Genomic DNA, 22,933 nt, shown 5'->3' with positions numbered 1-22,933 from the left:
TATAAGACATCCCTGAGGAGAAGCCGCATGGACCTACCGTGATGCAGCCCTGGGTGCTGGAGCAGCCGTGTGGCGACCCCTGGCAGCGCTGAGATGCTTACACCGTTCACTGACTGCTTTCCTCCTGCAGTCGGCATCATTGCATCTGTTTTGTGAGATGGAGGAGGACTTTGTGGATTGGTGTTGGACATATGGGTTAAAGTTGGACTTGTGGGCTTGGGCAACACTGGGTTGGGATGCGTTTTTGATGCGCACTTACCCTTTATATAAAACTCTCTCATACACAAGTTTCTGTGGAGTTGTTTCTCTAAAGTAGCCAGACTAACACAGACATCATGCTTGGTAAAGTACTGGGTCAGTGAAAAGGAGGTAGCCCTCAAGGTGATGGATGGACACAGTGGTCGCAGTAACCATGGGCTCCCACACAGCATTGAGGGCGGGAGTAACACAGGCCACCGCAGGGTTTCCTTGCTACACACGGGTCTCCACGAGTGGGAACTCCGGAAACAAAAACCTTACCGCGTCAGGGAACCACCAGGGAGCAAGTTACTGGCAGGAGTAAGACAGCAATTCTCGCCTTCCAGCATGTGCACAGCTAGGGCAGAGGGTATGCCTCTCGCAAGCTCCCGTTCCCATTGGCAAAAGGACCCGACAGCCCTCAGGTTGTCTCCCGGAGGCGGCGTCCGGCCGGAACTACAGCACGTGCCGCAAGCGCTGCCTGCGGAGACTACATCCCCCACAATGCCCCGCGCGGCTGGCGTTGGGACCCGCGTGGGGGGGTGGGGGCTGGGGGAAGGGCGGGACCAGGAGGCGGAGCGGAAGCGTAGCGCGAGCGACCAGAAGAGTAAATCTTCAGCAGCCGCCGCTCAACCTCGTCCGGCTCCTCGTCGCTTTCGTCGGTCGCCCCTGCCGGGAGGCAGTTTGGCGGTTGTCGGGCGCAGGTGACGTCGGCAGGAGGCTTTGGCTGCGTCGCCTCAGCCCCGGGGCCGGGCGGTGGAGGCGGTCGTGACGGGAAGGAGCACGAGCGCGGTAACGGGGAGGAGCGCGAGGCGTGCGGGGGGCGGCCTCCCGGCCGGCCTGGACCCCGCGCGGAGCCCCTGCGGCCGGCGGGCACCCCTCCCGGGCCTGCCGGGCTCGCTGCTGCCGCTTGGCCGCGGAAGCCCGGCCGGGGACGGGCCGGCCGGGAAGGCTTTGTGCCCGCCGCTCCGCGTCTGACAGCCGGCGGCCGCGGGCGGAGCGGCGGGCAGGGCAGGGCTGGGCGAGCGGCGACCCGGGCGGCGCCACGGGGAGCCTGGCCGGGAGCCGCGCTCGTTTCTCAGTCGGGTTTTGACAGCTCAGTTCTGCCCTACTTTGAGCGAGTCCAACGCTCCCTTTCAGTCCCTTCTCGAAACTCCCTCCTGGGCGCCTGGTCGGAATGCGGTCCCGCCTGGGCACTGTTTGCGGCTCTGGCCGCCTGGGCTGGGATTTGGATTGTGTCGCCGCCTGACTTTGTGACCTTGTTGAATGGAAGGTTCTCAGCCGGAGTTTCTTAGCGATCAAAGGGCATCCACCGTCAAGTCGCTATACCCCCACTCGCTCGCTCTTCATTCAAGGAGAAAACCCTTTAATGGGCTGCTTTCGTTAGCCACCCAGCAGTGACCTCGGAACTTGTGAGTTTGATGCTTTTGTTTGTTTAATCGTGCGCCCCCCATTTCCTAGACTGTGCCTTTTCACTTTGTGCTTTTCCCACCTGAAACCTAAGCAAAGAAGTCTTTAAAAGGCACTGTTCTCTTGTGTTTTAATATGGCTGAGAATGTTCTTAGGAAATTGGTGGCTCGGCCCTTCTGTGGATCAGCTTTAGAGAGAAAAGGATTTATGCACATCCCTCAGCTGTGTCCTTCGTGGATCTATAGGGGCGCTAAGTGTCTCTTTCGGCCCAGTAAGCATTTAGGTGTTTCGCAATCCTGAGTTGAGCCTTCACTATCAGTGCCTCCCATGTCTGCTTCCTTTCCGCCTGTCTCTACACTTTCTTACTGATTAATGATTTCCCTCCCGCCGGGACTTGTGGCTCCAAGTTGGGGTGGTGGGGGGTTCTTATTGTATTCTATAAGGGATGACTTGAAACATTTCACATTAGTTTCTATTAAGTTTTGCACGACTTTACTGAATATTGGTGAATTGTTTTGAATTTGACTAACATTGCTGATGGTGTTTTTTTTCGTCTTCAAGGAAATCTTTATGATTCTAAACGATTAAAATGTATGCTTCAATTTACATGTCTCTATTCGGTTCTACTTTTCATTCAAGCACGGTTGTGCAGTTGGGAAATAACATGTTCCGCATGCTGTTTTTGCATCTACGTTTATGGGGAGCATTATGAAGCAGCAGGCCTGAGGATTTTCTGTGTAACGTGCTTGTGACAGATGGATTTTAAAGAATGGTTTATGAGAGAGAAAAAGGAGCAACCCACTGAGTGTGTTCCCTAAGGACAGTGAAAACCAGAGTAGTCAGTAGAAGACTTTTTAGCTGTGAGAGAAAGCATAAGCATGTAAAGGTTTCTGCTTCTTTCCAAAGATGTCATTTAGTGCAATAGAGGACAAAGAGTAATGGCTGGGGAAATAGGACTTGTTCTTGTCCTAGCACTGACAGTATCTGTGTAACCTTCTGTCCCTTTGTGGTCCTCAAGTTCCTTATCTTTAAATAAAAGAGTGAAGTGGCTGCATTCCAAGGGGTTTTCTAGCTCATTGTTTCAAAGATAAGTTTAAAAAAAATTTTATAGTTTATTTTGCTGCTGCTGTTGAGACTCACAGCAAAACATCAATTCAACACTTTTCTACATTATAGCATTCAGTGATGTTAATTACATCCTTGGAGTGGTGTAACCACTTTTACTGTCTTTTTCTAAGTTGTTCTCTTCACTAACATAACCTCATTACTCGCTACAGTTCCAAACTCATCTTTTGAGTTGTCAGTTTGATCCCATATGTTGTGTAAGTGCCTTTGAGTCCGTTCCAACTAGTTCATAGGGACCCTGCGTACATGGGAAGAAAACACTGCCCAGTGCTATACCAGCCTCACAGTTGTGTTTGAGCCCATTTTTGTAGCCACTGTATCAATCCAGCTCACTGAGGGTTTTCCTCGTTCCCCCCTCACCACCTGCTTCCCCCAGCAAAATGTCTTTGTCTAGGGACTGGTCTCTCCTGATAGCATGGCCAAGGGAGCGAGACGGCGCCTCACCTTCCTTGCTCCTAAAGAGCATTGGCTGTACTGTTTCCAAGAAAAATGGTGTGTTCCTCTGGCAGGCCAGGTATTTTCCATACTCTTCATCAATACCATAATTTGAATATCCACTATTCCATACCTGCCTTATTTATTGTTCAACTTTCATATGCAGAAGAGGCAATTGGGTCAGGTGTGTCTTCACCCTCAGTCACATCCTTGCTCATTAATGCTTTAAAGAGGTATCGGAATCTACTGGATGACAGTGAGTTTAAGAGTTTTGAGTGCAGTAGAGTTGCCCAGTGTAATACGTCATGTGTTTCCCTGTCTGCCTCTTCTATGAGCACTGATTGTCGATCCCAGTAAAATGAAATCTTGACAATTTGAATGTTTTCTCCATTTATCATGATGTTGTTTATTGGTCCAGTTGTGAGGATTTTGGTTTTCTTTACATTGAGTTGGCAATTCAGAACAAAGGCTATAGTGATTGATTTTTATCAGCAAATCCTTAAGTCTTCCATGTTTTCAGCAAGCAAAGTTGTGTCATCCACAAATTTCAGATCGTTTATTAAGCCTTCCTCCAATCTTGAAGCGTTCTTCATGTAATCCAGTTTCTTAAATTATTTGCTTAACATACAGATTGAAAGCAGATAAGCCTGACACATAGCCTTTTCTGATTTGAATGACGTAGCATTCCCTTGTTCTGTTCAAACAGCCGTTTCTGGTGTATGTACAGGTTCTGCATGGGCACTCCGTGTTCTGGAATTCCTTTTCTTCCCATTGTTATCAATAGTTTGTTATAATCTTTGCACAGTTTATAAAATGTCTTGCAAACATCTGCTACTCTCTAATATCAGCCAAGACCCAGCTGACATCAGCCATAATATCCCTCATTCCATGTTCTCTCTTGAATCTGCCTGGAATTTTTGGCAGTTCCCTGTCGATGTTCTGCTGCATCAATTTTTAAATTATCTTCAGCAAAATTTTGCTTACCTGTGATAATGATGTTATATAATTTACACATTGTCAGGTCATTTTTTCCTTGGAATACTTACAAATATAGATCTATTCCAGCTGGTTGGTCAGGTAGCTGTCTTCCAGATTTCTTGGCATAGACTAGTGCTGCTTCAGATTGTTGAAACATTTCAATTGGTTTTCCATCAGTTCCTGGAGACTTGGTTTTGATGAATGCCTTCAGTACAGCTTAGCCTTCTTCCTTCAATACCATTGGTTCTTGATCAAATGCTACTTCTTGGAATGTTTGGATATTGACCAATTCTTTTTGATTCAGTGACTCTGTATTCCTTCTGTATTTTGGTGCCCTTTGCAGTGTTTAATATTTTGCCAACAGATCCTTACAGTTTCAACCTGATACTTGAGTGTTTTTCTTCATTTCGGACAGCTTGAAATAAGTTGATGTATTCTTTCTTTTTAGGAACTCTGGTGGTGTAGTGGTTATGAGTTGGGCCGCTAACCGCAAGGTTAGCACTTTGAAACCACCAGCCGCTCCTTGGGGGGAAAAATGAGGCTTTCTACTCCTGTAAAGAGTTGTGGTTTTGGAAACCCATTGGAGCAGTTTTACCCAGTCTTTCAAGGTCACTGTGAGTCGGAGTCTTCTCAATAACAGCGAGAGAGCTCCTAAAAGAACATAATGCTCAAGGCACACCTATTTTGCTAAACTATTGTTTGGTTGTAAGATGACTTTGGGGTATATTTTTGGTTTTAGATTAACGACTATGCCAGGACAATAGTTCTAGGGGCTCATCTCACCGACATGGCTCCAGGATGTCTGGAATCCATGAGGTTCTGAAATTCTGCTCTGCATTTCCTCCTTCTGATCAGGATTCTGCTATAAATTTTTGATCAAAATGTTCAGTAATAATAGTTGGACACCATCCAGTTCTTGTGGTCTCATGGCAAAGGAGGCAGTGGCACATAGAGCTAACTAGCCTATTCCTTATTGCCCTACTTGTATTGTTCCAGGTAAACAAATTCCTGTTTGGATAAGTTGCTCACAAGCTTTTAAGACCCCAAGTATTAATCCAGGCACTACCCAACAAAACTAAGAGGTAGGACAGAAGCACTAAACATGTCATTAGGCCAATTAAATGGGATGGCCCATGAAATTATGACCCTAAACCTCGGAAGTCTTTTTTAACATAGGAAGAAAGTGAATGTAACACTCTCTTGTCATTTTTTAGTTTTTGTTTTCTTCTGCTCTAGATCACACAATTCTCCCAAATCACTTTGAGGAAAGAGTTATACTTGAAAGAAGCAGGAAGATGCTAGAAAGTTTCTAGAAATTAATCTCTACTCCTAATTTTTCATTTTGAGTTGCTTCGTTCTCCACCTCTATCATTTTCTATTTATTCCTGGCCTGTTTACCTATTAAGTCTGCCTCTTCAAAACTTTACCTTGGCTGCTCTCTAACCTATTACTTATTTTTGTGAATTCCTTCCTTTTCTATTTCAAACTGCTAATGCCCTTGTTATGTCTGATTGGCTTGCCCTTTTGTAGGGAGTCTTCAGCAGGTGGTCCAGTGCTAGTCTGGTCAGCTGTGGAAAGGGAAGTGGGTAATTCCAAAGATGATTGACTGAGGATGTGGACAGGTCAAGCCCTAGGATTGACTGAAATATCTTCTACTGCACACTGTATTTTAGATGAAACCATCGTAAGTATTACAGTGCAGGAACCATCATATCTCAAAAGTTTAATTTAGGACTTTGATTAGAAATATTGTTAAAGTTTTCAGTAGCACAATGATTTGAGTAGTTTCCCTTTGGCTCTCACATTTTATTTTCTTACCCCTCCCTTAATTTGAAAAATCTCAGTATTAAATGCTCTTTTCTGCTCCTTTCCCAAACATGCCATTTAATATTAGCTTGTTATATGTATATAGGGGCTTCATGACGTTTGTGGGAAAATTCCATTTTCTTTTAATTCCATTTTTTTCAATGAACATTTTGAAGCACCCACAGAGTTTATTGTAGTTTCTCTCGAGATAGTTTACATTTTAATTCTTAGATTTGATTGTAAAGTGACATCTTTTTAAGTTTTTGGAGTGAATATTCTTTGTACTTTGTTAGGTCCCCTTTCCCCTTACCTCCAATATTATCCCCCGGCAATATTATATAGCAAAATTATGTTAAGAATGAGCTTTTCCCCCTTGAAATTATATTCCAAGGTAAAGTCTATGGAGAACTATTTCTGAACTTCTGGATAGAATCATCTGAATCTTTGAGTTCTGGTAAACATATGCCTTTTTAATAGTAAGTATTGGCTTCCCTTTAAGGCTACCTATAAATTCTTTAGACTAATAGGCAGTGATTTTTGTAGTACCATTGGCCAAGTGAGAACTCCTCTGCTTTTAAAATATAAACCAGACTGGTTTCCATCAAGTTAATTCTAACCCATAGTGACCCTATAGGACAAGATAGAACTGTCTTATAATTTCTGAGGCTGTAATCTTATGAGAGCAGATAGCCTCACCTTTCTCCTGAGGAATAGCTTGTGGGTTTGAACAGTTGACCTTGCAGTCCAGTGCCTAGCCCACTGTGCCATTGGGGTTCTTTTCCCTCTTTGCTAGTTGCTATCAATTTATTGCTGTTGTTAGTTATTTTAACTATAGCCATAATAGCACAGACATCAGAACGCAATGCACAAATCGGATTTGAAGAAGAGATTTTAAGGTAGACTTAACTATTCTAATAACAAGTAACTACCTCAATATTCATATTAAAATATAAGGAATTACTTCAAGACAAGCAATATGAAATACATTTTAAACTTTTTTTTAACACTGCAAACAGCAGCCAGATATCTTTTTATATGAAGATTCCATAGACGTATACCTTTATGTGTATGTCCGGACCTGTGTATGCAACAAATACGTTTCACAAAACAAAATCTGTAGTGTATGTAGGGTACTGTAATGGTTTCTTTATTATTATATTAACATTTTAAATGCCAGTTGCAACTTATAAGTTGGTTTTCTCTGCTTCTGAAAAACGCTAGAGTTCTGTATTGATGCTGGATGCCCAATTTCCCTCAATTTGTTCAACAAGAAACTTTGGTGGTCCAATGGGTTATACAAAGACAGAACTTCAAACCCACCAGTCTCCCCCCAGGAAAAAGATGAGACTGTCTGGGGCTGGAAAGATTGAGTCTCAGAAACCTGTCACTATGAGTTGGAGTCAACTTGGTGGCAGTGGTTTAGCTTGGGTCATCATTAGATAGTCATTAATCCTTTGGGGGCTTCACTCTATCTTTAAAATAGGGGTTTTCTAGTTTAAATATTCACTGATGCTTTGCTTTCCCTTTCCTCTAGTAATAATGTTGGACTTACGTGTCAGTCTGGGTAGACCACAGAAACAAATCCATGGGCACACGTGTATAAGAAAGAGATTAATCAGGAGGGTGGAGGGAAGATGAGGGAGAAAGGGGGAACAGATTACAAGGATCTATATACAACCTCCTCCCTGGGGGATGGACAGCAGAGAAGTGGGTGAAGGGAGATGTCAGATGGTGTAAGATATGACAAAAAAATAATTTTAAATTATCAAGGGTTCATGGGGGTGGGGGAGTGGGGAGGGAGGGGCAAAGTGAGGACTGATACAAAGGGCTCAAGTAGAAAGGAAATGTTTTGAGAATGATGAGGGAAACATCTACAAAAGTGCTTGACACAATGGATGGATGCATGGATTGTGATAAGAGTTGTATGAGCCCCCAATAAGATGATTAAAAAAAGAGATTTATATACAAGAGCAATTGAACGTTGAGAAAGCATCCCAACCCAGTCCAAGTCCATAAGTCCTATACTAGCCCATATGCCCGATACCAATCTATAAAGTCCTCTTGAGACTCACGAAACGCATGCAATGATGCTGGATGAAGGACAGTCACAGGCTGGTGGGTAGAAAGTCTTTGGATCCAGTGGTGTTGTAATCATCTCAGTGCTGGTAGGGGTCTGTACGTGGCTTCTCCGGCTTCAGAGGTCTGGTTGCATCAAGGCAGATCCATGTGTCTTGTCAGCTGCAGTGTCTCCCAGGGAGTGGCTGAGAGAGGTGTCTCCAACCTTCAAGGAGGAAGTACCAGATTTCCCAGAATCCTTAGGGGAAGGCTATGCCCACACAGAAGCCTCATTGGCTATGACCCAATTGACAGAGTAGACTCCACCCCTTCACTCTTAATCCTCAAATTAACAAATGATTATATATCTATCACAACTAATATATTTGTCTTTAGTTCCTTGCTAAGGAGAAACCACTAAAAAAATTGCTTAAGTATCTGTTGTTTACTTGGTGTGCTGTTAGGCCAGTGGCAAAATAGAGCTTAGAATAGCCACTTTCTCTGAAGATTGTATAAATTGAGTGGAGACATTGAAGCCTTGTAATAAATATAAAAATAAGGGCAAAAAAGATTTCAAAACAATGAAAAGATTTCACCTGTGTTTCTCTACTTTTATGCTCCCAAAGAATATTTTAGAGTTCAAAACATAATATTTAAAATGCTGAGTAAGAATTTTAACTTCATGGCAGATTGCCACAGAGTCTGTATTTCATATCCCTCTTTTCATTGCTCCCTTTCATATTAGGAATGCTTTCTTTGTAAAGATTTCCTTCATCAGAGCATTACTTTTGCTGTCCATCACCCGACAGCAAAGCTGTGGTTCTCCCAAGACATGGGGAATGCAGCGCGTGCTTTGCTGGTCAGTGTCCTTCTGTCCTTTGCATTGGCTTTCTTGACCAGGCCATTCCATTCTGGGGAGTGGGTGTCTTTTCAGTCTCATTTGTTTGTCCTTGAGAAATGGAATAAGGAATTTACTGGCTGCTCCCAAGATTCTGGTCAGAAAAGAATTCTAAAGGTTTTTGTTGGAAGGGAGTTTTAGCCAAACTTCCCTTGGCTTCCCCTTTCTTCTTAGATCAAATGTTACTTCCTCAGAGGGCCTTCCTTGACCCTACGGCTTGTGTAGATTTCCCGTCACTCACTCTCATATTGCCTTGCTTATTTTCTTCATAGCTCTTTGTCCAAGCTGAAATTCATTTGTTTCTGTATTTGCTTGCTCATTGATCAACTCTCACTAAAGCATAAACTCCAGAACAGGAACCCAGTCTCCACTGTCTATCGTATCTCCAATACCGGCACTAATTTCTGGCACATAGACAGTTGACCTTGAACAACAATTTGAGCGGTGTGGGCCCACTTATACTCCTATGATGGTTTTTCCTGCTACTATTATGGTTTGGTCTGGGAGCATCTGTGACACTAATCATTTCCACATGAACGTTAGTCTACCCAAATAGGGGGAAGGAAGAATAAGGGGCTAGCAGTTACTGGAGAGTTACTGCTCACTCAGAGATGATTAGCTTCACAGGGCGTTTTAAGCCTGATGAGTTACACATTGGGCTGCTAACTGCAAGGCTGGTCGTTCAGACCCACCAGCTGCTCCCGAGGCAAAAGATGAGGCTTTCTGCTCCTGTAAAGATTTACATCCATGGAAACCCTAAGGTTTTAGGCAGTTCTATCCTGTCCTAGCATCACTGAGTCCGAATTGATTTGATGTCAGTGAGTTTGGTTTGCTTTTGCTTTGGTTTGGTAGCAATACATGAGTTCACCACAGTAGCAACAGGAAAATAACTGAGTGTATAAGTGGGCCTTTGTGGTGGGCTCCTTGTTGCACACAGTTCAACTGCAGAAGGACAGATAGATGAATGGATGGCTGCCATTGGGTCCACTTGTGTTCATAGTGGGTTTAATAAACATTTTGGATAAATGAATGAAAAAATTAATGCATTAACCTATTTCTATCATGCTTGAGACGAAACTGCACATAGCTAGCATTGTGTTTGAGTCTAGGCTTTTCTGTACCCCGTCCCCCTAATTTTTCTCCCTCTGATTACCTGTTCTTATCAGTGTGTTTGCCAATCATGGGGAAGGTGTCTCTATCAGAGGACCTTAGAGCTATCTTTGTTTCATACCTTTTCGCCCTAGTGTTTTGACCTATATGTAAAAAAACAACAACCTAGATTGATGATTTCTTAAATCCTCCTTGAAGTGACTTGACTGTGCAATACTTTGATTTCCCTACCTAATGCTTATTTGAAACCTTAATGTGCCAACTCGATTAGTAGACATTTTCTGGATTTTGGCATCATTGTCTAAACTACCACTCCTGTTTTCTGGTCGCTCTTTTTTAGTTAGGGAAGGGAGAGGGGGCAGCCCAAAGCTTCATTCGGTATCATGTACAAACACAGTCTTTCCAGTTGGAGGAACAGGAGATAATGTAGGACAGAGAACAAGCTAAACAGTGAGCCAGCGCCTGTGTTCTGGCACAGTACATCCCCACTAATCGCACTGTAGACAAAGACATCTTTGGGCTTTAGTTCCTTTCTTTGTTTGAACTGTGAGGGGTTTGGATTAGATTTCATCTCAGGTTCTTATTACCTAGAAATGGATATTTGAAGATCATTTTACCTCCAAATTTCTCTCCCCTTACACACACACACACACACACACTCCCCCCCCCCCCCCTGTTGCTGGAGAAGGTTAGACTCAGACCATGAGGCAATTCTTGGTGACTGGTCATTGCTCTCTAGGCCCTGCGGGATGTGGCAAACCTTTGAGGCATGCTATTGAAAGGCCTGGGACTTAATCAAGGAAATAATCTCACACATATGATTGGATGATATGTTGCGCAAAATCACTAATGTGCTGTGGGAGTTAGGAGATAAGACTAAGGTAAGGTGTTCTAGAATAAGGGTGGACAATGAGGTTTAGAAGTCTTTCTGCTAAGGTAGCATTTCAACACCTACTCTAGTGTCCTTTTAAGCTATTTGGAAGATGAATGGTTCTCATTAACAACATGTTGCTATGTCATCTTTTAAGATGGAGTAATTCTTCAGTGATTAATACTAATGAAATATTTTATGTTGTCCACAAATTCTGAGTAGAAATCTTTGCAACACATTCAAGCCTACAAACTTTCTGAGAATTGTTCCCAATTGAATGAGAGGGTGTAAGGAAATACGTTTGGAATATAGAAATATAAAAGGAAATGAGACAATGGGGTTGCCATGAGTCAAATTTGGCTTGATGGCATCTAACAACAACAATGTGACGCAGTACAAAGACTGACTTCATTAGGGGAGTTATTTTTGGGACTGATGGGAAAAATGGTTTTTTTTGTGAGCTGGATTATAGAAACCATGAGAACTAAGGAGAAGAGTTCTGTTTGGGTTGTGTAAAACATCTACTTTAACTCAGATTATTCAAATTATCATGAATTAATTGGTTTTGTTTCAGTGCCTGGCACTAATAAATATTTATTGACTAGAATAAGACATTACTTATTCATTGCCAATAATAGATAGGTACTTTTGTATCCATAAGTGAGGACACTGAAGTTTAGAAAGAGATAAAATAACTCCTCAAGGTTCTAAAGATAATTGTTGTTAGACACTAACTCATAGTGACCCTTTGTACAACAGAATGGAATACTGCGCCATCCTCACAGTGGTGGTTACTCTTGTATTGCGGTTGTTGTGTCATTCCATCTTAAGGGTCTTCCTCTTTTATCCTGACCCACTTTACCAAACAGGATGTCCTTTTCTAGGGACTAGTCTCTCCTGATAACACGTCCAAAGTACCTGAGGACCATTCTGATCTTTACTTACAGGAGATTTGTCTGTTCTTCTTGAAATCCACGATACTTTCAATATTCTTCACCAACACCATAATTTAAATGCATCACTTCCTTTGTAGTCTTTTATTCATTGTCCACCTTTCACATTCATATGAGGCAATTGAAAATACTATGTCTAAGGTCAGGTGTACCTTAGACCTCAAAGTGCCATCTTTGCTTTTTTAACACTTCATAGAGATCTCTCATTGCCACTGCCATTGCTGAATCATAGCTATCTGGTCTATCAGATTTTCCCAATGTAATAATGAATCATTTATTATTTTGACTGTTGCTTCCATGAGTGTTGATTATGGATCCAAGTAAAATGAAATTGTTGATAACTGAAAACTGAACCAAAAAACATGATGACTGGAGAAGACTGGATATTTGAAGATAATTTAATGTCCATCTTCTCCAGTCATTATGCTGTCTTTTGGTTCAATTTTGAGGATTCTTTACATTGAGTTGTAGTCCATAATGAAGTATGTAGCCTTTGATTTTCATTAGTCAGTGCTTCAAGTCCTCTTTCCTTTTATCCAGCAAGGTTATGCCATCTCTATTGTAGGTCATTAATGAGCCTTCTTCTAATACTGATGCAACATCTTCATCTAATGAAACTATAACATGATTTAATATACTGAAATTATGAAAGAGTACTTTAAGGATGGAGGTAGGACAGAGGATGGATGTGTGGCAGTTACATAATCTATCAGTTGTGAAAGGGTGGAGTCTAGCTTGTCAATCAGGCCATAGCTAATGAGGCCTCTGTGTGGGCATAACCTCCTGTGGATACTAGGAACTCCTGTATTCCTCCCTGGAGGTGGGAGACTCTGCTTTGTCTTTCTGCTGACAAGCCACATGGAGCTACACTGATGCAGCTAGAGCCCTGGAACTGGAGGAGCCACATGGAGACCCCTGCCAGTGCTGAGATGCTTCCACCACCACTAGATCCAGAAGACTTTCCACTCACTAGCCTGTGATCTTCCTGCATTCAGCATCATTGCATGGCTGCGTGAGTCTAAAGAAGAATTTATGTACTAGAATTGACATATGGGGTAATATTGGACTCATGGACTTGATCTGGAACAGACTGGGATGCTTTCTTAATGTACAATTGCTCTTTGATAAAAAGGTATCTTTTTCACATATCAGTGTCTGGATTTGTTTGTCTAGTCCACCAGGACTAACAAAGCAGGAGTGCTACTATTTGTAGAGGTCGCATTTGAGCTCAGCACTGTTTTAGGGAACAAAAGAGACTTCAGATTTAAATAAAATTTATAAAGATACACTTATTAAATCTTAAGTCAAAGACTGAGACCACCAGCACAAGAACATAATAGTGTCCAACAATTTCTAGAGAGCTGGTTGCTTAAATAGGACATGGGAGTGTCCTACAAAAGAAGTGTCACAGAAGCATGATTGGCACTAGATCAGTGCATCACAGTTGTAGGCTGGAATACAGAAGTAGGAATGGAACTGTGATGGGGGACACTTAAAGTCTAGACAGAAAAGTTTACAAGATTGGCTTAGGGCCCTTCAACCAAGGCATAGGATATGCCACAGGACTTGTTGATACGCAGACTCTTGCATTCCGTGTTCTACCAAGGGTACATCCACGCAAGTACCTAAGGGCTAGGCAATCCCTCCGTGGGTTGGCAAGGGGAGTAGTAGTCTCTCCAATGCGCTCTGTCTGGGGACAAGGCTATTTACATTGCTGATATAAATAATTCAGTGGAGGTTTAATTTTTATGGAGACTAAGAAATAGATTTAATTCTCTACCATTGGTTAAATTAATGATACTATCAATAAAATTACCATATACTCTATGATTTATGAGTCCCCAATAAAACGATATCTCTAAAGTGGACCAAGGACATGTATAAACAATAGATGTAGGAATAGATTTTGAGCTAGCACTTAACCATATCCCTAATCTAATAGGAATCAATGCATTTGAATTATGGTGCTGGGGAAGAATATTGAACGTACCATGGACTGACTGCCAAAAAAACCAAACAGATCTGTCTTGGAAGAAATACAGCCAGAATGCTCCTTAGAGACAAGTATGGTAAGACTGTCTCATGTGCTTTGGACATGTTGTCAGAAGAGGTCAGACCCTAGAGAAAGACAGTGTGCTTGGTAAAGTAGAGGGGCAGACCTCTCCTTTAAAAAAGAGGAAGGCCCTCCATAGGACAGATGACACAGTGGGTGGAATCATGGACTCAAAGAAAGGAACAGTTGTGAGCACGATGCAGGACTGGGCCGGGTTTCCTTCTGTTGTGCGTAGGGTTGCTACGAGTCAGAACGAACAGCAATTAGCAACAGCAGGGTTTGGGCAAGGAGGTTGCAGGGAAATGGGGAGCTAATGAGTACAAGAATGAAGAATATGTTCAAAAGTTATGGAGGTCATTTCACAACTATTTTTAATACATTTAAACACTGAATTGTATGGTATGTGAATTATATGTCAATGAAACTGTTAAAAAAATTTAAGGTTTTCACTGTAAGTCAGCAGGTTGAAGCTACCAGCAGCTGAGTGGGAGAAAGACAGAACTTTTTACTTCCATAAAGAGTTACACCAGCACTTGCCTGCCACTTTGCCATACTATGGTGATTTATATGTTGTTGCGATACTGAAATCTGTGTCACACGTATTTCAAATGCCAACAGGGTCACCCAAAATGAACAGGTTTCAGCGGAGCTTCCAGACCAAACAGACATTGAAGGACTTGGCTCCCCACTTCAGAGTAAGTAGCCCCGGAAGAACACCAAGAACATCATTTCTGAGGAAAGCAAAAGGTCATTAGAAAGACAGGGAAGAAAGAAAAGATCTAAGATGTCAGAAGAGACTCTGAAACTTACTCTTCGTAGCATAGTACTTAAAACAAATGGAAGAAACAATGAGATTAATGAACTGACTAGATCAAGACAAAGTAAAATATGCTAATGAAATGTGCAAAGACCTTGAGTTAGAAAACAAAAAAGGAAGAATATGCTCAACATATCTTAAACTGAAGAAAAAAAATTCAAGCCTCAAGTTGTAATATTGAACGGTTCTCTGGGCACATTATTGAATGATGCAGGAAGCATCAAAAGAAGATGGACAGACTATACACAGAGTCCTGTCCAAAAAGAACTGATTAACATTCCACCATTTCAGGAGGTAGCTTTAGGAGCAAGAGCCAATGGTGCTGAAGGAGGAGTTTAAACTGCACTGAAAGCATTTTCCAAAAACAAAACACCAGGAATTGATAGAATACACATTGAAATGTAACAACAGGCTGACAAAGCTGTGGAAGCACTTATTTATGCCAGAAATTTGGAAGACAGCTACTTGGCCAAGTGACTGCAAGAGATCATATTTGTACCAATTCCAAAGAGAGGTTACCAAACAGAATGCTCAAATTATAGAACAATATAATTGAAGATCACATGCAAATAAAATTTTGTTGAAGCTCATACAACAATGGTTGTGACAGTAAATTGACAGGGAGCTGCCAGAGGTTCAGGCCAGACTCAGAAGAGGATGTGGAACAAGGGATATCATTGCTGATGTCAGATGGATCTCAGCTGAAAGCAGTGAGTACCAGAAAGATGTTTACTTGTGTTTTATTGACTATGCCAAGGCATTCAGTTGTGTGGATAATAACAAACTTGTATAGTCTTGAGAAGAATGGGAATTCCAGAATACTTCATTGTGTTCATTCAGAACTTTTACGTGAATCAAGAGCAGATATGGGAACAGAACAAGGAAAAACTTTTTTAGCCAATACCAAGGCCCAGGTAGAAAACAAATGTTTTGGAATGACGATGGCAACAAATGTACAAATGTGCTTGACACAATGGATGGATGGATGGATTGTGATAAGAGTTGTACAAGCCCCCAATAAAATGATTTTAAAAAATAAAATGAAATCAGGAAAGGTGTACATTGGGGATGTATTTTCTCACTATACTTATTCACTCACTATACTGTGTGCTGAGTAAATAATCAAAGAAGCTGGATTATATGAAGATGTGGCATCAGGATTGGAGAAAGGCTTATTAACAACCTGAGATATACAGATGACACAACCTTGCTTGAAAGTGAGGGGGAAATTGAAGGCGTTGTTAATGATGATCTAAAATTGCAACTTCTAGCATGTCAAGAAGACCAAAATCCTCACAACTGGATCAGCAGGTAACACGATAGACAAAGACTGAGGTTGTCAAGAATTCTGTCTTGCTTGGATCCACAGTCAGTGCTCTGGAAAACGCAGTGGGATCAAAAGACTCGTTGCATTAGGTAAAACTGCTGCACGGGACCTCTTTAGGGTACTGAAAAGCAGGACTGTTTTTTTGAGGACTAAGGTGCACCGGACGCAAGCAATGCTATGTTCACTTGCCTCATGTGCACGTGAAAGTTGGACATTGAATAAGGAAGACTGAAGAAGAATGGATGCGGTTGAATTGTGGTGCTGGAGAAGAATATTGAAAGTACCGTAAGTGGCTACAAGGACAAGCTGATTTTCTCTTGGAAGAAGAATGATCCTTGGAGGCAAGGATGACAAGATTTTGTCTCATGTGCTTTGGATGTGTTTTCTGGGGATACTAGTCCCTAGAGCAGCAGGGGTTCTCCACCTTCCTCATGCCGTGACCCTTTAATACAGCTCCTCATGTGGTGGTGGCCCCCAAACCATAACATTATTTTCGTTGTTACTTCAAAACTGTAATTTTGCTACTGTTATGAATTGGGAGCCCCCTGTGAAAGGGTCGTTCAACCTCTAAAGGGGTTGTGACCCACAGGTTGAGAACCGCTGCCTTAGAGAAAGACCTCATATAAAGTAGAGGGGCAGTGAAAAAGATGAAGGCCCATAGGAGAAGGATTGACACAGTGGTCACAAGGAACAGTTGTGAGGATGGCACAGGACCGGACAGTTTACATGGTCGGAACTGACTCAGTGGCATCTGACAACAGCAAAAGAGTTACAGTCTTGGAAACTCACAGCGATAGTTCTACTCTGTCCTCTAGGGTTGCCATGAATCAGCATGGCAGTGAGTTTGTTTTTTCTTCTTTTTTTTTTAATAAACCAGAGCCTTCTGCAAACTTACTACTCATAATTTAAGTTCTAACATAGCAATAAAGGATAAAAAAGCACAAGCAATGGGTATTGTTAGGTGCTGTTGCGTTGGTTCCTACTCTTACTGACCCTCTGTACCATAGAAAGAAGCAGTGTCTAATCTGGGCCATCTGCACAGTTGTGTTTGAGCCCATTGTTGTAGCTACAGAGTGCATCTATTTCCTAGAGAGTCTTTGATATTCAAATGGAGAAATAGATGTAAAGCTCTGTGAGAGAGAATCTGGTTTATTTTGGCTAAGGTAGCTGTAGTGTAGTACACAAGGAAGGAGTGGTAGATTAGGACAGAGAGACGAATCAACTAAACCAAACCCATTGCTATTGAGTCTGTTACATTTCATAATGACCCTGTAGGACAGAATAGAAATCCAGAGTGTTCCCAAGGTTGTGAATCTTTAAGAAAGCAGAGTGCCGCATCTTTCTCCCATGGAGTTTGACTGGTGGGTTCGAACCACTGACTGATTAGCAGAACATGTTAGCCACTGCATTTATACTCCTACTACTCTGAGTTAGAGTAAACTGACAGCACTCAACAATAAAGGGTTGCACAAGAAGAATATATTTATTAGAAATATGTACAGACACTTTTTTCTTATTATTATGAATTAGAGGAAGGTTTAAGGAACAAATCACGTTTCTTTTCTGCAATTCACACATACTTGTTTCATCTCATTGACAGTCCCCACAGTGGAGTACCTCTTATCTTACTTCCTCCCTGTGTTTCCTGTTCCCATATTTTCTTCTTTTCTAAAGAGTTCTTCTGAATTTTGTGTTTGGGCAGTGCTGTCCTTTTAAACTCAAATGGTTGACTGTTTTAAGGCATATGTTCCTCTTAGTATTTATATTGGTGCCCATATAGTCCTGTTTACTGTTTGGCTGAAAACTGAGCCACAGGGTGAGTTTATTTCAAGACCTGGGAGGTGATTTAGGGTCATAGCCTGCAGAGTTCCAGCAGTCGCTATCTGACTTACAAGCCTGATCTCTTTTATAATTCTGAGTTGTGTTCCACAATTTCCTCCCACTCTAGCAGCAGTCTAATGATGTGATCCCTTTTAGAGCAGCTGCCAATATTAGTCATGCACCACCTAGTCCTGGCCTCAGCGTCTGGGAGACTGGTATTTGTGTGGTCCTTCAGCCCATTAGATAGTTTCCACACATCTTTGATTTTCATCACTCTTCTAGGGACAGTGAGAGGGTACAAAAAACAAAAAAACCCAACCAAACAAAAGCCGTATAGCTTACTTGGGAATACAGAATGTCTACTTTCTGAACTCAAATGTAAATTCCCAATAGAAAAAAATACTAGGTTAGGATGAGCTAACGTTGCTAAATGTTCAGTAATTGAGTTTGATATTAATGACATTTTTATAAAAGCTGAAGGATTTATTCTGAGTATAACTAAAGATGACAAATATATGTAGAAAAAAATTTGAAATGGGGTTAATAACCTAATTTTTAATGCAGTTATTAATTAATATAATCTGTGGTGTAGTTACACTTGTCTTGAGGTTTGATAGGATGATCTAGATTTTAATAAGAGTAGATACGTGCTTTTCAAGAATTGGAGCCTCTGAATGTTTAGTAGAAGTACACCAGGGACAGGGTGGCTGAGTGGCAGGGTGGAGAAAAGGAAGAGGGAAAATTTCCTGAGCAAGACAGATGAGCTGGCAGGGGAGAGAATCCTCCACTCTTACATATACTTTATAAGACCTGTAATGTGAACTTTTTTAGAGTTGTGATAGTTGTAGCCAGATCTAATTCTTCTAGTATAACTTATTTTTCATCTTGGTTTGGATGCTTCTTGAGCTACCTCATTTCCAATCTTAGTGATGTTTCCTAGTGACATTTTCAAATGTTGACATTTATTTATATTATAGGTGTTCTGATGGGATCATGAAGTCATTTAGATTTTAATATTTTAATCTTTTCATTTCTAGTTTTATTTTGGCATCTACCCCCCCCCTTTTTTTTGAATAGGGAATACTAGTGTGCATTTACGTTGGTGACATTTATTTGAATAGACTGAACTTTCTTGTAAACCCTGGTATATGTTCACAGTTTAGGTTACAAATAAGAAGTCATTTGAATAGTTCTGTGCTCATGGTGCAATTAAAAAAATGTTTTAACTGGGTTGATAACTTTCTTCTAGTTTAAATGTTTGAAGATGTATGTACATAAAACTGATAAATGATCTGAAGCTTTACTTTGTGGTGGAGAAAGTTGCCAAAAAGGATGATATAGTCCCAAATAAAAACTGCAGCATTTCTTCTTAAATTCATCAGTCTGTTATATTCCTAATACAGATGAAGACTAATCACCTTTTCCCCTTTGGTTTTACAGAGTTGTTAAAGAGTTGAAGACAACCTTGCTTGAAGATGAAGGATATAAAATTTTAGAGGAAGAGCTTTTTATTTTCTCCTTTCAAAGTTTGTTGAAGTCTCTAGTTACTGCTTTCAATCAAGCCTGACCACTTCATCAGAAATGTTTTTTACAATTTCAAGAAAAAATATGTCCCAGAAACTGAGTTTCTTGCTGCTTGTATTTGGACTCATTTGGGGATTAATGTTGTTGCACTATACTTTTCAACAACCAAGACATCAAAGCAGTGTCAAGTTACGTGAACAAATACTAGATTTAAGCAAAAGATACGTTAAAGCCCTAGCTGAGGAAAATAAGAACACCGTGGATGTGGAGCATGGTGCTTCCATGGCAGGCTACGGTAAGATCACCATAGACGTTTCCAGTCTTCCCCAACCCTATCCCTGTTTAAAGACAGCCAAGGAGACCAAAGTCATTATAGAATAGGTCTTTACAAAGTAATTCTTTCTTGATTTAAAAATGAAAATTTAAATGCACAGGAAAATAGAAATAGTATAAACACCCACATATCAGTGATTAACATTTTGCAGCTTGTTTATCTGCTTTTTTTTGGATAACATTTAACGTTATAGATATTATGGCATGTTAACTGCTAGATATTTCTATATGTATCTCTAAAACAAAGTTTATGTTGTCCCGATATAAACATTCAATTGTATCCCAAGGCCAAACCCAACTCTGATGACTCAGAGACCCTAAAGGAGTGTAGAGTTTGTTTTCATGGCTGATTTTTGTTTTTAAGTTTTCTGTGTTTTATCTGAAGAATGTAGCAATACATTTGCCACAGTCAGTGACGTGACCAATGTTTTTGTCAAAGTGAGTAAAATCAAGACTTTTAAAAATAACCATCTCTCCAAACCAAAAATTAAATCTAAATAAAAGCTTATCTTTTGCCATCTAGTAATTGCAAATCACTTTGAGGCCAGATGTTTTTTGTTTTTATTTTTCACTACTCAGAGGGTTTATTAGGAAAGTTAATAGATTATAAATCTGGATCAGCAAACAAGAAGAATACAGGCATTGATCTCCTGAGCCAGCAGCCAAGTCTCTCTCAGGTTCTTTAGTTTCTCAGTCATATGGTCCCTTGGCCGTTGTTTCCGTGAACCAGAAAGCCAGCCCACCTGTCACTCTGTACCATAGTTCCTTGCTGCTTCTCTGAGTCTCCATGTCAAGGCTGATTTTTGGAACCAGACTACTCCATCTTTTTCTTGAGGAGCAGATTGTAGGTTTGAATTGTGTACCATTTATCACTGTGCCACCAGGTCTTCTTAGTAATTAAAAGAAAACAAAATCCATTGCCATTGAGTCGGTTCCAACCCATAGCAACCCTATGGAGGATTTCTCAGACTGTTACAGGTGGAGACAGCACTATTTATTTATTTTCTTATGTCCATGTTCTCTTTCACACTCTTGAGTTCCTGCTGTGTTTTATATAGCTTATTTCTCTCTTTCCTTTAAGACTTCAAGAAAAACCAAAATCTTTCTTGTCTATCTGGAGCACTATGTGTATGTGAGTGTGTGGTAGGCATTCTATTCTATTCTATTTCTTTCTTTTTTTTTAATCTCAAAGTTACATAGGCATATATTTAAAGAATTAAAATGTTATGAGGTTTTTGAGAATTAAAGGACAATTCATCCTTTCTTCTGCATCCTGCAAATGTCCTGTTCCTAAGAGCCATCCTATTAAATTGTTGCAGGTGATTTAAATTGTGTTTATAAATAACATCCTTTATGAACTACCTTTTTTTCAATGATAGTATTTCACAGTTGAATCATTTGATATGACTCTCTGGCTATTGTTTTTGTAACAATGACTGGGATCATGCAAATAGGACATATGACACTCTAATCAGGTCTGCCGTCCAGCTGGGTATATAATGAACCATCTTAGAAGCGGAAATGGAGCCCTCGTTGCCATCAAGAAAGAATCAGGAGTAGGGCCCATCCTCTGGACCTTGAGATTCCTGTATGCTGAACCCCTTCAATCCAAGAGACAGAGCCTGTGAGCCAGAGATGTGGTGGAGAAGGCATGACAACAGAGGTTGCAGTGCTGGGAGTTGGAGAGAGAACAGCAGATTTCCCAACCCTCAGTGAGAAAGCTGAGGCCTTCAGGCAGGAAACTTGCTTGCAGACTGGGTGAAGTGCCTCTAGGCACAGAGTGTCAACCCAAGGAGCTGGAGCTAGATTCCAGAGCCTTTGGGCTGAGGCTGGTGGAGTGGTATGTCCTTTGGCATTTATATGCAGCCCCTGAGCAGTAACCTGTTGTATTATGACCATTTCAGATTCTGAAACCCCTATCACGTAAGTGTTGCCTGTGACTTCTGTGTTGTGGTTGCAACTGATTATTGAACTCAGCTGTGATTGGTTACGTTGTGTGTCAACTTGTCTGGACCAGAATCCTCAGTGGTTTGGCAGTGAAGGCCTAGTAATCCCCTCACTATGTGACAAAACACAGTGTACTCTGCAGTAAGCAGCCAGTCAGTTACAGGAAGATTACTTCCGTCACAGCCCTGATGCACTGTAAAGGAAGTTTCCTTGGGGGTATGGCCTAATTCCTCTATTAGTAGAAAAAAAAACTTGCTTGCTTTTTATTGTGTCTGGATCCTGCATCTGACTCTTTGACCTCTGGTTCTTCGGACTTCAGCCAGTGGCCTGCTGTATGGCCTGCTGATCATGGGAACCATCAGTAGCCTGTTGTCTGACCTGGTGACCATGGATTCGTCCGGCTCTGCCATGTGTGGTCTTCCTGCCTGTCCTGGGTTCATCAGCACCCAGAGCTATTCCAGACAGAAGCCTCCACTAAAAAAAACAAACAACAAAACAACTTCTAGTTGAAACTTTATTGGAGTTACATGCTTCTGTGTGAGCTGTTTTCTTGATATAAACTTCATTCTTTCTGTATATAAACATCACTGGGTTTGCTTCTCTAAAGAAGCCAGCCTAACGCACCAACTGAGAAATAGAGTACTGCTTGTTAAAGAAGGCTAAAGTATAGAGGCAGGTCTGACCTTTCCCTTAGGCTGAGTTTGATTCTTACCCTGTTGAAGTCAGAAGAGGAAAGACACTACCCCCACCTTATTTTTATGAGTTATCTGTTAATGTAAGTTGAGTGTCCAGCTTTCTCACTCCAAAATATATTCTATCCCCCACTCCTCTTTCATGCACATGTCTGCCTTGTCCTGGCATATTTTCATGATGATTTTGGCTAATGCAATATTTGGTGTGCACATTATTATGACTATTCATGGTAGTTCTTGGTGACTCATGTAGTATATTATGATTACTTTTCCTTTCCTGTACCATTTTATTTTCTCCCAAAAAATTAATAAGCATTTGTTTTTCTTTACTTCTTTGCCTAGTTTTCTATTCCATTTCTCCTTAGCTTGAAGGTTCTACCAATTATTCTGAAGCATAGGGTATACAAAAATTTTTGTAAGAATTGGCACAAAGCTGACTCCTAGGAAATGGAGGTTAGTTTTATATCTCTACTTTCCAACTTCTCCATTGTCCCTGGTACCAGTCTCTCCCCCCTCCCCTGAGTTCAGTAATTCTCTGTAG

The 22,933-nt window shown here is 41.2% G+C and overlaps 1 protein-coding gene across 3 annotated transcripts in view; it reads left to right on the top strand.

Moving 5' to 3' along the window:
- The first annotated feature begins 803 nt into the window (after positions 1–803).
- Positions 804–22,933, top strand: part of CCDC126 (coiled-coil domain containing 126) — a 40,104-nt gene continuing 17,974 nt past the window's right edge. Inside the window, exons 1-2 of one of the 3 annotated variants that reach the window (XM_075558290.1) lie at positions 804–941; positions 19,337–19,715. In XM_075558290.1, coding sequence (XP_075414405.1) covers positions 19,478–19,715 — 238 coding nt within the window. In that variant the 5' untranslated portion in view covers positions 804–941; positions 19,337–19,477. Of the gene's footprint in view, positions 1,030–1,293; positions 1,650–19,336; positions 19,716–22,933 lie in introns of those variants that run through there. The other 2 variants (XM_075558289.1, XM_075558291.1) reach the window with 2 other exon arrangements.

Source organism: Tenrec ecaudatus, chromosome 9, assembly GCF_050624435.1.
Source record: "Tenrec ecaudatus isolate mTenEca1 chromosome 9, mTenEca1.hap1, whole genome shotgun sequence".
Taxonomy (NCBI): Eukaryota; Metazoa; Chordata; class Mammalia; order Afrosoricida; family Tenrecidae; genus Tenrec; species Tenrec ecaudatus.
The sequence above is the reverse complement of the archived record's forward strand: the minus strand, read 5'-3'. Positions and strand labels throughout refer to the sequence as shown.